The sequence below is a fragment of the Schistocerca serialis genome, chromosome 9, assembly GCF_023864345.2.
Source record: "Schistocerca serialis cubense isolate TAMUIC-IGC-003099 chromosome 9, iqSchSeri2.2, whole genome shotgun sequence".
Taxonomy (NCBI): Eukaryota; Metazoa; Arthropoda; class Insecta; order Orthoptera; family Acrididae; genus Schistocerca; species Schistocerca serialis.
This window is the reverse complement of record NC_064646.1, coordinates 279,200,152-279,213,306: the sequence shown is the minus strand read 5'-3', so window position 1 is coordinate 279,213,306 and position 13,155 is coordinate 279,200,152. Positions and strand designations below refer to the sequence as shown.

General features: G+C 39.0%; 1 protein-coding gene across 6 annotated transcripts in view; it reads right to left on the bottom strand.

Annotated features, from left to right (window-relative positions):
- Positions 1-3,825, bottom strand: part of LOC126418630 (non-structural maintenance of chromosomes element 1 homolog) — a 44,325-nt gene extending 40,500 nt beyond the window's left edge. For 5 of the 6 annotated variants that reach the window (XR_007575878.1, XR_007575880.1, XR_007575876.1 and 2 more), the window contains exons 1-2: positions 3,386-3,824; positions 3,083-3,236 (exon numbers count right to left, since the gene is read on the bottom strand). Coding sequence is in view for 1 of the 6 variants with exons in the window: in XM_050085475.1 (XP_049941432.1) it covers positions 3,083-3,236; positions 3,386-3,488 (257 nt within the window). In the remaining 5 variants the exon portion in view is untranslated. Of the gene's footprint in view, positions 1-3,082; positions 3,237-3,385 lie in introns of all 6 variants that reach the window. The other variant, XR_007575879.1, reaches the window with a different exon arrangement.
- Positions 3,826-13,155: the final 9,330 nt, after the last annotated feature.

The window sequence follows — 13,155 nt, the reverse complement described above, 5'->3', positions numbered from 1 at the left end:
TGAAGGGCGCAGTACATACATAACAAACATATGTAACTAGCATGTATTACGTACGAAGTGAGAAAATGTTAATGCAATTAGGTTTTGGTATAAAAAAGGTGTTTTGTATAGTACAGCTAGGGTCAGAAAAGAGAAACTATAGAACTCCAGCCTATCCAATGTGACCTTCTGTCACATTGCCCGAATAGTTGAAAATTTACTGCACTGACAAATTATTTAAGGAAGAATGGGAAAACGTAGAAACCAACCTCGGGAACCATTCTGGGCATCTACGAAAAGTACGAACATAAAAGGCAATATGGGCCCTACAACTTCCATCAGAAAATAGGTTTAAGGAAAGTAATTAAATAATTTTATAGATTTGGAGAGTTTCTGACCACACTGACTACACTATTTGAAATGCTGAAGCTAGCAGGGGTAAAATACGGATAACAAAAGGTTATTTACAAATTATATAGAAACCAGAGAGCAGTTACAAGGGTTGAAGGATACAAAAGAAGCAGTAACTGAGAAGAGTCCAACAGGGTTATTGTCAATCCTTGATGTTACACAATCTGTACACAGAGCAAACTGTGCAGGAAACCAAGGAGAAATTTGTAAAGGGAACTGAAAGTTCAGGAGAACAATTAAAAACTTGGGGTTTTATGAAGGCATCAAAATTCTATCAGAGACGGCAAAGGACAAGGAAGAGCAGTTTAATAAAAAATGGATACAAGAGAAGATTAACATAAACAATAGTAAAACATGGGTAATGGAAGGTAGTTTAAGCTGGATGATGCTGAGAGAATTAGACTAGGAAAAGTGAGACTCAAAGTAGTAGATGAATTTTGCCTTTTGGGCAATAAAGTGGCGTATGTCAAAAAAAATAGAGATTACACAAAATGCAGACAAGCAGTAGAAAGAAAAGTATTTCTGAAAAAAAGAGGAATTTCTTAATGTCAAACATGAACTTAAATCTCGGGGAGTCTTTTCTGAAGGATTATCTGAATTACGGCCTAGTATGGAAGTGAAACGTGAATGATATACGCAGTTCAGACAACAAGGGAATAGAAGTTTTTTAAATGTGGTGCTCCAGAAGAAGGCTGAATATTAAATAGGTAGACTGAATAGTGAAGGAGAAGGGACTGAACTGAATTGTGAGTGGAGTGAAAATTATGGTACAACCTAACTAAATGAAGGGAACAATTGTTTGGACACATTCTGAGGTATCAAGGAATCGTCAGTTTGGGAGTGGAAAGAAGGGGAGGGAGAGTTTTTTTTAGGGGGGGGGGGAGGGGTTGCTAAAATATATAAGCAGGTTCAAATGGATGTAGGCCTAGTTTGCAGTTATTTACAAGAGATGAGTCACTTTGTGCAGGATAGGCTGGTGTGGATATATGCATCAAACTAGCCTTTGAACTGAATATACTAACAACAGCAAAGCAGATAGATTTAATAATTACACAAAGCAACTACACACATTGTCTGTGAGCGAGCATTGATTTAAATCAATAGGGAAATTGAAAATTTGTACTGGACAGGGAACTGAACTTGGGTCTCCTGCTTACTAGGCAGATGCTCTAACCACTAAGCCATCCATACACAGTGCTTATCGTAAGTACACCGACTGCCTTCCATCAGACCCAAATTTTCAACGTAATCACACATCACTAATGTAGTGCCTCTACCCATTATTCTGATTATGGTATCTGCGGTATTTTGCTGATTCCCATAAGAGTTTGAACCTGGATCAAAATGGTGTCTGTTCTTTCTGACCTGCCCAAAAGAACGAACACCACAAATATCGAATTAGGGCAAAGATGGCCAATGATCTCTTCAGTATGGATACACACCAGATCGAACTCTTATGGGAATCGGCGAAATGCCGCAAGTAATGACAATAATGGGCCGGGCACTATCCTAGCAGTGTGTGAATAAATTGAGAATTCGGGTCTGATAGGAGGTGTGGTAGGGTAGTCTAGGAGTTGCAATAACAGCTGTGTCCAGATGGCTCAGTGGTCACAGCATCTGCTTAGTAAGCAGGAGACATAGGTTTGATTCCCAGTCCAGCACAAATTTTCAACTTTCCTCTTTGAATTAAATTAATGCCTACCCACAAACCATGTCTGTTAGTCCTTCGAACATTAATTAATAGTATCCAAAAGAACAGACACCACATACATAGGTTTAATTATAATTACAGTGGTATGGAAGAAAGTGGTAGATGTGCATATCCCTCGTGTTCAAGAGTTAAATCTGACCAGGTGAGGCTCAGACCAATTAAACAGGAGGTGGTATAGACACGTGGTTGACTGGTCAGCCAAAGAGTGTCAGCAAGAAACCCACAATGCCCGAAGGCCTAAGGAAACACTAAAAATGATCATGTGTAAATACATGCTCAATCTTGAAATCAAGCCACAGTGTTTACAATGAAATAACATAAATTACATGTACCAGTAAGCTAATGTACTACAAAGTTCATATAGCCATTTAGTGAATAACAGTGATGGTAGGCTACTGCATGGGTGGAGATTAAATTCACAACATGGCAACTAAACTCAAACCACAGCCCACTATCAGAGAACAGTTCTATGTTTTTGACCTACTAAGTATCTGAAGCCTTCTACAAAGCAAAGGCATGGTAGTTTTTACACCATGTGTACTTTTCCTTGCAGTCTAACATGCTGTATTTGGGATAAGCAGTGTGTAATCTCCTGAAGGATAAGAAGTTGTCCATTTATGGCCTACAATACACATTTATCACTGGTAGAGTGTGTGTGTGTGTGTGTGTGTCTGTGTGTGTTTTTTAGGAGCACTCAAAGACTATGGAAATGGGAATGTGAACTAACATTGCGAAACTGTCATAAAACACAAGCTTATCTTAGACTTAATTATAGGCCCTACCCAAATGGTAGTAGTAGTTTTAGATAAAGAACTACCATGGTGTTTGTAAACAACTGATGAACGAGTGGAAAATATTATAGCCATGTAAAGTATGCAAAAGCCCAATTAAAATAGAAGGCAAGTTCTGGAATTAACGATCATTCTTTCAAACCGAACTTGCGAAATGATTACGCTCAAAAGGTAAATAATATCAACATACTGAATAGCTGCGTTGTTGCTCGTACTGAATAAGATGAGATATTCATTTTCTGTGATTTCACAGATCTGTTTAGTTAACTGCTGTCCGTGTCGATTCACATGCCGATTTATCTGGTGAATAACACTGTCTAAATCAACCGCCACTGTTCTTCTGTCTAAAAAAGAACGAAGGAATGGCAATCAAAATGACATTCATGCTACAGGTAAATTAATGAAACAGGTAAAAGACGATTGCAAGAGAATGAACTAAGAAATATGGACACAAAGGCAATATGGCAACGACAGAAGGCAATAACATTTTTACCATTCAGTTCCGATAACAATTCGGTGACATTTTTCAGTTCCATTACAGGCTGAAACATGAGAATTTGCAACACTGATTTCCACACTTCTTTCTCGATTTCCATGCTGCTTATGAAGTTTTTATCGTAATATATTTTTTTCCTAATACGTCTAGCACGAAACGCTTTTATATATCCCGTCAGTACTGATACCAATGGAACTGCGAAACATCATGACATGATGCTATCAAAATAATACCGCGTCTCCTGCTCTCCGGCTCTCGGCAACTGTAAACACTAAACAACTTTCAAACGACACACACGCTAGAACCATAGACTATAGAGCGGCAAGAGAAGAGCCAAAGACGTATTTTAATTGTACCAAAGTTGATCTTGAAAACATCACATCGCGATGATTCGAACTATATATAACACGCTGCGTTAATGTATATGAGACTGAAACACGCCGCGTTAATGTACCAGACAAAATTAACGCCATGCTGATGTATGTAGAATGTTGTATGCACCCACCTCTCTCCCCCCCCCCCCCCCCCCCCCCCCCGCCACACCGACTAACTGCACCAAATCCGTTCACCCGTGGCAGATAATTGGGGAGTGTCTCCCGACAGTACGTACTTGGCTGTTTTGACGTTTACTGACCGGAAGTTGGTCTCACGTGACGAGGCATCCTGTTCGAAGACGCCATTCATGTTGATGTTTATTGTGCTGATAACTAATGTTTACACAGACACAGTAAAATTGGCTTCACTTCTATAAAGAGTGATAACACACTAAGTTTAGTTCTAAGACACAGGCACTGCTTGGGATTATGGGAGTAACTTTCTGAGCAGTATGTGATCCGTTTACACTTAATTCTTCTTTCTGTTTGTCACAGAAAAGATTATTTCACAGGAATATTGGCGACTCTCTGGAATAAAAAAACGATACATCACAGTATTTTTGGGCCATGTAGCATTATCCATTACGTTATATCTAAGCTCAGAGTAAACACTTTAAAGCTTTTCAGCTGTCAAGTTGTTATGTTTAGGGAAGTTTTTTTTTTTGTTTTGCTGGAAGCTAATGACGTTTAATAGAGTTGTACAAATTATGACTCTGTTCAGGTGTAGTCATGATCTTTTTTCACCATACAGCATTCCTTGTGCAGGTTCTCAACAGGGCTGGAACTATACTATGGCTAATTAAAAGCCACTTTTCGTCGTCCAAAATATTAAAAATACTTGATATTCCCCGGTTTGGTCACCCTACATGTGAATGCGAAATAAACCGAGGTAGCAAACTTAGGAGCAGTATAGCCTTGTGTTAACTTTTTAACCACATTTATTTTCCATATTTAACGCACATTTCGTTGTAACAACTAAGATCCACAGAAAAAAAACCGACACTAATCGACTGAATATTTCGGCGTATCTGTACGCACATATATCAGTTACGTAAATTTCAATATGGGCCTACTGCGGAACTTTTACACTATTCTGTTTATTGAACATGAAGGACTAAAACATAAGATAGAAATTACTTCAAGCTTAACTCATTCCTTCAGTCTTCACGGGTGCAACTGTATGAAAACCGTCCTCGCAGCCAAGTGTTTACTGAAGGGACAGTCACGTAACTTCCGGCAGCCAAACGTCAAAACAGCCAAGTGCGTACTGTCGGGAGACACTCCCCAGATAATTGTATCATTGCTGGTCACAAACAAGCAATCACAGTCACGCAACAAAGTCGAGCTGCTGAGTTCTGCATATTGAAGGGAGCATAACGTAGAAGGATAAAATGTGGCTGTTTGATACAATTCAAATCAGTGTTTTGTGACAGTTTGGCAGTGTTAAGTCGACTTTTTGCGACATTAAGAAAAATCGCAACAACGCTTGGTTAGTAATTAGTTGATCCATGGATCGTTTTGCACGATAAATCGTAATGATGTGGAACGAGTTCGCTTCCCGAGTTAAATTGTCAGTATTTTTTTTAAAGACAGATGTGAGTCAGTAATTTCCACTCACCACACTTACCTTATAACTATAATAGAAATTCTTCTATGCAACAGAAGGAGTTGTGAAGGGAAACTTTTTCAGTTTGCTTTCTGTCAGACATTTTACATCCCCAGAATAGTGATGAAAAATTTTAGTTGTATTGTGCACCCCATTTTGTGCTAAAAACAATTCTAATGTGGAGTGGTGAATGTCATTTTTCTCTTCTGGTATTGTAACTATGTACATCATTATGCTTTTGAATTCAGTGGATTACTAACAAAAAACTTCATCAGGAAATAAATATACAGGGCTATTACAAATGATTGAAGCGATTTCATAAATTCACTGTAGCTCCATTCATTGACATATGGTCACGACACACTACAGATACGTAGAAAAACTCATAATGTTTTGTTCGGCTGAAGCCGCACTTCAGGTTTCTGCCGCCAGAGCGCTCGAGAGCGCAGTGAGACAAAATGGCGACAGGAGCCGAGAAAGCGTATGTTGTGCTTGAAATGCACTCACATCAGTCAGTCATAACAGTGCAACGACACTTCAGGACGAAGTTCAACAAAGATCCACCAACTGCTAACTCCATTCGGCGATGGTATGCGCAGTTTAAAGCTTCTGGATGCCTCTGTAAGGGGAAATCAACGGGTCGGCCTACAGTGAGCGAAGAAACGGTTGAACGCGTGGGGGCAAGTTTCACGCGTAGCCCGCGGAAGTCGACGAATAAAGCAAGCAGGGAGCTAAACGTACCACAGCCGACGGTTTGGACAATCTTGCGGAAAAGGCTAAAGCAGGAGCCTTACCGTTTACAATTGCTACAAGCCCTGACACCCGATGACAAAGCCAAACTCTTTGAATTTTCGGCGCGGTTGCAACAGCTCATGGAAGAGGATGCGTTCAGTGCGAAACTTGTTTTCAGTGATGAAGCAACATTTTTTCTTAATGGTGAAGTGAACAGACATAATGTGCGAATCTGGGCTGTAGAGAATCCTCACGCATTCGTGCAGCAAATTCGCAGTTCACCAAAAGTTAACGTGTTTTGTGCAATCTCACAGTTTATAAAGTTTACGTCCCCTTTTTCTTCTGCGAAAAAAACGTTAAAGGACACGTGTATCTGGACATGCTGGAAAATTGGCTCATGCCACAACTGGAGACCGACAGCGCCGACTTCATCCTTCAACAGGATGGTGCTCCACCGCACTTCCATCATGATGTTCGGCATTTCTTAAACAGGAGATTGGAAAATCGATGGATCGGTCGTGGTGGAGATCATGATCAGCAATTCATGTCATGGCCTCCACGCTCTCCCGACTTAAACCCATGCGATTTCTTTCTGTGGGGTTATGTGAAAGATTCAGTGTTTAAACCTCCTCTACCAAGAAACGTGCCAGAACTGCGAGCTCGCATCAACGGTGCTTTGGAACTCATTGATGGGGACATGCTCCGCCGAGTGTGGGAGGAACTTGATTATCGACTTGATGTCTGCCGAATCACTAAAGGGGCACATATCGAACATTTGTGAATGCCTAAAAAAACTTTTTGAGTTTTTGTATGTGTGTGCAAAGCATTGTGAAAATATCTCAAATAATAAAGTTATTGTAGAGCTGTGAAATCCCTTCAATCTTTTGTAATAACCCTGTACTATGAAGCAGTAGACAGAACGTCTAACTCTATAAACCCGTGTCTAAAATATTATATTTGTTGAGCAAGTTTTTGAACTATGAACCATTGTGAGGTCGTGAGGCTTTTCGTAGCGTTAATAGTCGCTCAGGGTGTTGCTAACACACCAAATAAAAGCGGCTATAATGACATTCTTGTGCAGCCTATCACTGGTATGAATATGTTTACTTTACAAATGGCTATTTAGAATTATTATCTCTGAGTACATTATCCTTTTATTTAACATTACTTAATTCATTAGATAATAAATTAGTTACTACTTAATTCATTACATAATAAATTAGAGGCTACTGGCATTTTCTGTAACCTGTCAAAAGCCTTTGACTGTGTGAACCACAGCATTCTCTTGAGTAAATTAGAATATTATGATGTCACTGGCAATGCTGCAAAATGGTTTGGGTCTTATATAGATAACAGGAAACAAAGGGTGTCATTGCAAAATACCTGTGGAGTAAGCAGTCAGTCTTCATCTGACTGGGAATTAATTACATGTGGTGTTCCTCAAGGTTCCACCTTGGGTCCATTTCTTTTCTAGTGCACATTAATGATCTCTCATCTGTTACATTGCCAGATGCTAAGTTTGTTTTGTTTACAGGTGATGTACATTGCAATATGTAGCAAGTCAAGAACATGTTTAGAAATAGCTGCTAATCAAATTTTCACTGACATTAATAAGTGGTTGAAAGCTAATTCACTGTCATTAAACTTTGAGGAGACCCACTGTATGCAGTTCAGAACCTGTAAGAGATTTCCTTCCAGCATGTATAACATATGAAGACATGCAGAAAGAAAAGGTTGACAGTGTTAAATTTCTGGGATTACAACTTGATAATAAATTCAGTTGGGAAGGGCATACCACAGGATTGCTTAAGCGCCTAAACAAGTCTGTATTTGCCATGAGAATGATCCCAGATGTAGGAGATACAAAAACAAAATAACTTGCATACTTCGCTTACTTTCATTCTATTATATCATATGGGATCACATTCTGAGGCAACTCATCAAACTGAGCAAAAGATTTTAGGGTGCTAATGTGTATGATAAGAATCATTTGTGGTGCAAATTCAAGAACATCTTGTAGAAACCTGTCCAAAGAACTTTGTCTAAGTAATACATCTCTATTTCCACCAAGAGCTCAATACATAGTATCAATACTAGGAATAAGAGCATTCTACATAAAGACCTAAAATCACTTACCTTGGTCCAGAAAGGGGTCCAATATTCAGGAACACACATTTTCAATAAATTGCCAGCAACTGTAAGCAAACTTGATTGCAGATAAAGTATGGTTTAAACAGAGTTTGAAAGACTTTTTGATAGGCAACTCCTTCTACTCCATAAATGAATTTATGAACAGAGACTCTTACGCCAGCTTAAATAAAAATATCTGTTAGATTTCAGTTTTGACGACACTTGGTCATAACAGTCAAGATTAGGTATTTTGTGTATGATAAACTTATTAATAGTGTTTCAAATAACTTCCGGGAATTCAGCCAGGTAACACTTTCAGCGACCGCCGATATTTCGGCGGGAGAACACCCCGCCATTTTCAAGGCCTTGAAAATGGCGGGGTGTTCTCCCGCCGAAATATCGGCGGTCGCTGAAAGTGTTACCTGGCTGAATTCCCGGAAGTTATTTGAAAGTTGTATACGCCAGGAGAAACTCAGGTCTTATTAATAGTGCATAACAGTGTTTCATTCTGACAGTGTGTTAATTCTGTAAATATTAGCTGTTCCAGTTTACTGCATTGTATTAACCCATTTCAACTATCTCCTGACAAATGATCAGGGTAGTAAGTATTACACATATATTCAAATATTTTATGTTATAGTTTCTGACATGTTCCACACCCACGAGAATCATCTCATTTTTTGGGTCTATGGAACGAAAACTGAATCTAATCTAATCTAATCTTTAAATTGAGTTTATTGAAACAAATGCAATAATTCCCACTTTCTTACAATATTTGGTTTAATTATTTATTTCTGTTATTCTTCATACTGTATTACATTATACATATTATTAAACATTTGTTCAGTCAACTGATACAAACATTTTATGAAATCAGTCACTATCACTGGCTGCCAGGGGTGCGTTATCGTAACACTTCTCACACACATTTCTCATGTCATTTACACACATAACTTTCAAGTGTCGAGCACAGTGCGATTTAACTTTTATATCTTTACTCTGAGGACAAACTGTGCAGCACCTGGACTTAAGTAGTCATTGTTCAGAAGGTAGTGCATTGTTGCTGTCTTCAATTCCCGGCATTTTAGCAGCTTTCTGTCTAACTTGATTAGGCATAGAGTGGATGGCTGCTCTCTTGCACACTATGGGATTTGCTAACAACCTTCTGACATTATGTAAAAACATTCTTCAGGAAATCGTCTTATTGTCATTATTTGCATATATTATGAAGGCATTAATGCAAGCACTGTCAATCATTCGGAAAAATAGGCAAGTGGCCAGCGTCTAGTTTTTACTGAGGTTGAATAAGTAGTGCACATTTCATCTATTGTGTCAACACCTTTTTTGGTATTATTGTACATTGTTATAATTTCTGGTTTCTTTTCCTCTGCAGTATTAGCGTCAATGGCACCGTCATGATTCAAAGATGAAAGGAGAATAACAGTTTTGCCCTTCTTCGGCGCATATCAAAATATGGTGATATCCTTTCTGAATCCAAAACGGCTGCTTCTAAGTTCACGACCTCTCGTGCAATCAAAGTCTGGAGGGAGCTCCCTCTTATTCTTTCTAAGATTTCCTACGACTGTAAGTTTCTTTTTCAGGAGCTCTTCAGCCAGTGGTATGGAACGAAACCAGTTGTTTAGTGACACATTGCTTCAGCCAGTGGTATGGAACGAAAAAAATTGTTTAGTGGCACATTGCGTCCTGTACCATCGATAGGCCGTACAAGTCTATTTACTATCTCCTTAGGCGAGTTTGACAGTGCAAAGGGATCCTCCGCCTGTTCCCCAACATAGCTTTCCATCCTCAAAGTATACCATGTTCTTGCGTCACTTAAAATTTTCAAACCATATTTCACAGGTGTGCTTGGTATATACTGTCGGAAACTGCATTTGCCGCTAAATGCAACCAGTTGTTCACCGACTGTCGTATATTTGGACGTAGTCAGTAATTATTTACTGACACAGCTTGACTTGAATTATTCAAACACTTCTATGAACGCAGCTAGGCGATCAAGTTCTCTACACTGTGGTCTGTCTTGAATATCATTGAATCTCAAACAATGCAACAAGAAACGAAAGTGCCTTAAACTCATTGTTGCATGAAATACTGCAATTCCGAAATTTGTGTCCTTCCATATTTTGGTCTCCTGCCTTGTAATGCCCAGCCAATATCGACAGACCCAGAAGAGATTTAGTTTCTTCCTCATTTGTTGGTTTGGCATCACAGTCTCTTGATGCTATGTGTTGTATGAAAATAGTTTAGCACGGTGTAATCATTCTAATTATTATGTCATTTATACGAGGATAATCCCAAAAGTAGGGCCTCCTATTTTTTTATAAGTACATAGACCTGTTTATTTCTACAAGGGTTTTCATCAGTTTACAGCTTGAACATTTAGCTATTTTTCGACATAATCACCATTTCTGTCGATGCATTTTTGTAGATGCTGTAGCAGTTTTGCATGCCCATGTCATACCAGCTCGCCGCCATGCTGTTCAGAAGGTTATGAACCTCTTCTTTCACCTCTTCATCGGAGCTGAATCGCTTTCCAGCCAAATGTTCTTTTAACCTAGGGGACAACAGGTGATAGTCACTGGGCGCCAAATCAGGACTATAGGGTGGGTGGGTGATTATGTTCCACTGAAACTATTGCAGGAGAGGAACGGTTTGCCGAGCGATGTGTGGGCGAGTGTTGTCATGGAGAATGTGTACAACCTTGCTCTAAATTCCTCTTCTCCGGTTCAGAATTGCCCATTTAGGGTTTTTTTCAGAGTCTCACAGTACCTCTCGGCGTTACTTGCGGTCCCCGTGACAGCTTTCACACCCGGGAGATGAATAATGGGGTCTTGTTGGGGTCCTCCGCCGACAAATTGGTAAAATTTGGTATTGCTTATAGTAGCTTTTTGTAACTATTGTGGAGTTCCGGGAAAAGAAACTTATTTTCACATGGGAGATTTTATAACTTACATAAATCATGAAAAAGGTCATCTTACAACAAATAAGTTTTCATTAATTTTCTGGATATAGAAGGTGACAAGAATGTAAAAACTTGAACTTGACATGAATATAAAAAAAAGTCTGTGACAAAGTTCACTGTATATTTCCGTCTTCTGCCCAATTTGTCATGCTCATTTGCCTCTGTTTCTTTTTACTGAATATGTCAATGATACTTTCAATGTCCACATCTCTTCCTTTATGTCTAAGAGCCGATCCATTTAGTCTGACCTGCCCCATTGTGTTACGCAAATAAGTCTTTATTCTTCTCAAAGTAGAGAAGCTTCGTTCAGAAGTGCTTGTGGTGACAGGAATAGTCCCAAATATTTGAAGTAAAACATATACATTTGGGAAAAAATGCTTGTCACAGTTCTTTAATGTTTCAGTTACTGTTTCAGTAACTTTTCTACCATAGTTTCAGTTCTCCTTCCACTAAAAGTTAAGAACGCTCCAAAAACTGTTCATATTTCTCAGATGCCTGGATCACTTCATCCTCACTGTATTTTAAACAGTGTGCGTTAATAAGACCTTCAAGTGGTTAATATGGTGCGAAAATCTTGGGGAAAAACTTGCTTCTAGCTTGGCAATAAAACGATCCACAACAAGTAAAAATACTGTTCGCCTGAAGTATTCCTCGGCGTTTGTAGTAGGAACGTTGTCTCTTTTGGTTTGTGTTGAAATAGTTCTTGGCATTGCTTTTACACTTCCAATATCTTCTGCCAGTTTAACAGCGTCTTCAAAAACACTTACGAATTCTATTTCCGAATCCGTCCTTATACTGTCGAATACCTCAAGCACGTCGTTGACATGATTTAAGGCAGTTGTTAAATCAATTTTAGGACTTTGGAGCTGTTCGCTTACTCAAAGAGAAGCAAAATGTCGCAGTTGCTAAAGCTACTACGAAATATCCTCTTTGGACAGCAGAACTAAACATACAAGCCTTACTAGCCGTTTCTGCGTTGGTTTCACGACTACTTGAAAGTTCGTCAAGCAAGGTCACGACTGGGACAAACAGCTCCTTGAAAGTAATAGGGGTAACGTGTCGTTCCTTCCATCTTGTTGAACACATTGCTTTCAAATTTGTTTTCTTTGACTCTGTGAACGGTGGTCGTGATATTACTTCCTCTAGGGCACTTTTTCTGTTTGCAGAGGCAGACAAGAATGCTGAAAGTGATCCTTCCTACAATTCCCATCATATTTCTAACTATTGGAGTATCACAAGGCTTAGAAATGCACAAGTTCAAAAAGTGGCTGAACTAATAGGTATAAATAGCCAACGGTTGTTTACTTAAAATAAGACACTGAACACCTTTAAGTCTCTCAGCTATGTTTGAACTGCCATCATAGCCGTGTCCACAAAGATATTGATAGCTCAGCCCTAGTGTCTTGAGTTCTTCATCGATGGCTTCTGCAATCGAAGTGCCAGTAGTTGATTTAAGCTCAATAAAACGCAGAAAGTCTTCTTTGGTAACAAAGGTCTCTATGTCAATGTACCTAATACAAATATCATCTGTTCCTTAGTGGTGACATAATTTGTTTCATCACATATAATGCTACAAAAATTAGCCTTTTTTACATCCTTCGATACTGAGGAGCGAATAGCGTCACCAATGCAATGTATGACTTCGTTTTGGACTGTTACTTATCATAGAACTATTTCGGCCACATCTACTGAAATGTTTTAAATATTCATCTCCAACATCCACACGAAAAGCCAAAAGACTCTGAAACACTCCATGCTTTCCCTCTAGAAGATCACCAGTTTTTTCTTCTTTTAGCTGAGGTATTAAACCATGATCACGATGTCCTCGTAAAGGTAGGTTATTTCTAGCGCATAGGACTATAGTCCTTATAATAGACCTCAAGCGTTTCTGGTTTTCTTCAATAACTGAAGATTTTTTGGTATCGAGGACAACGGCAAATACTTT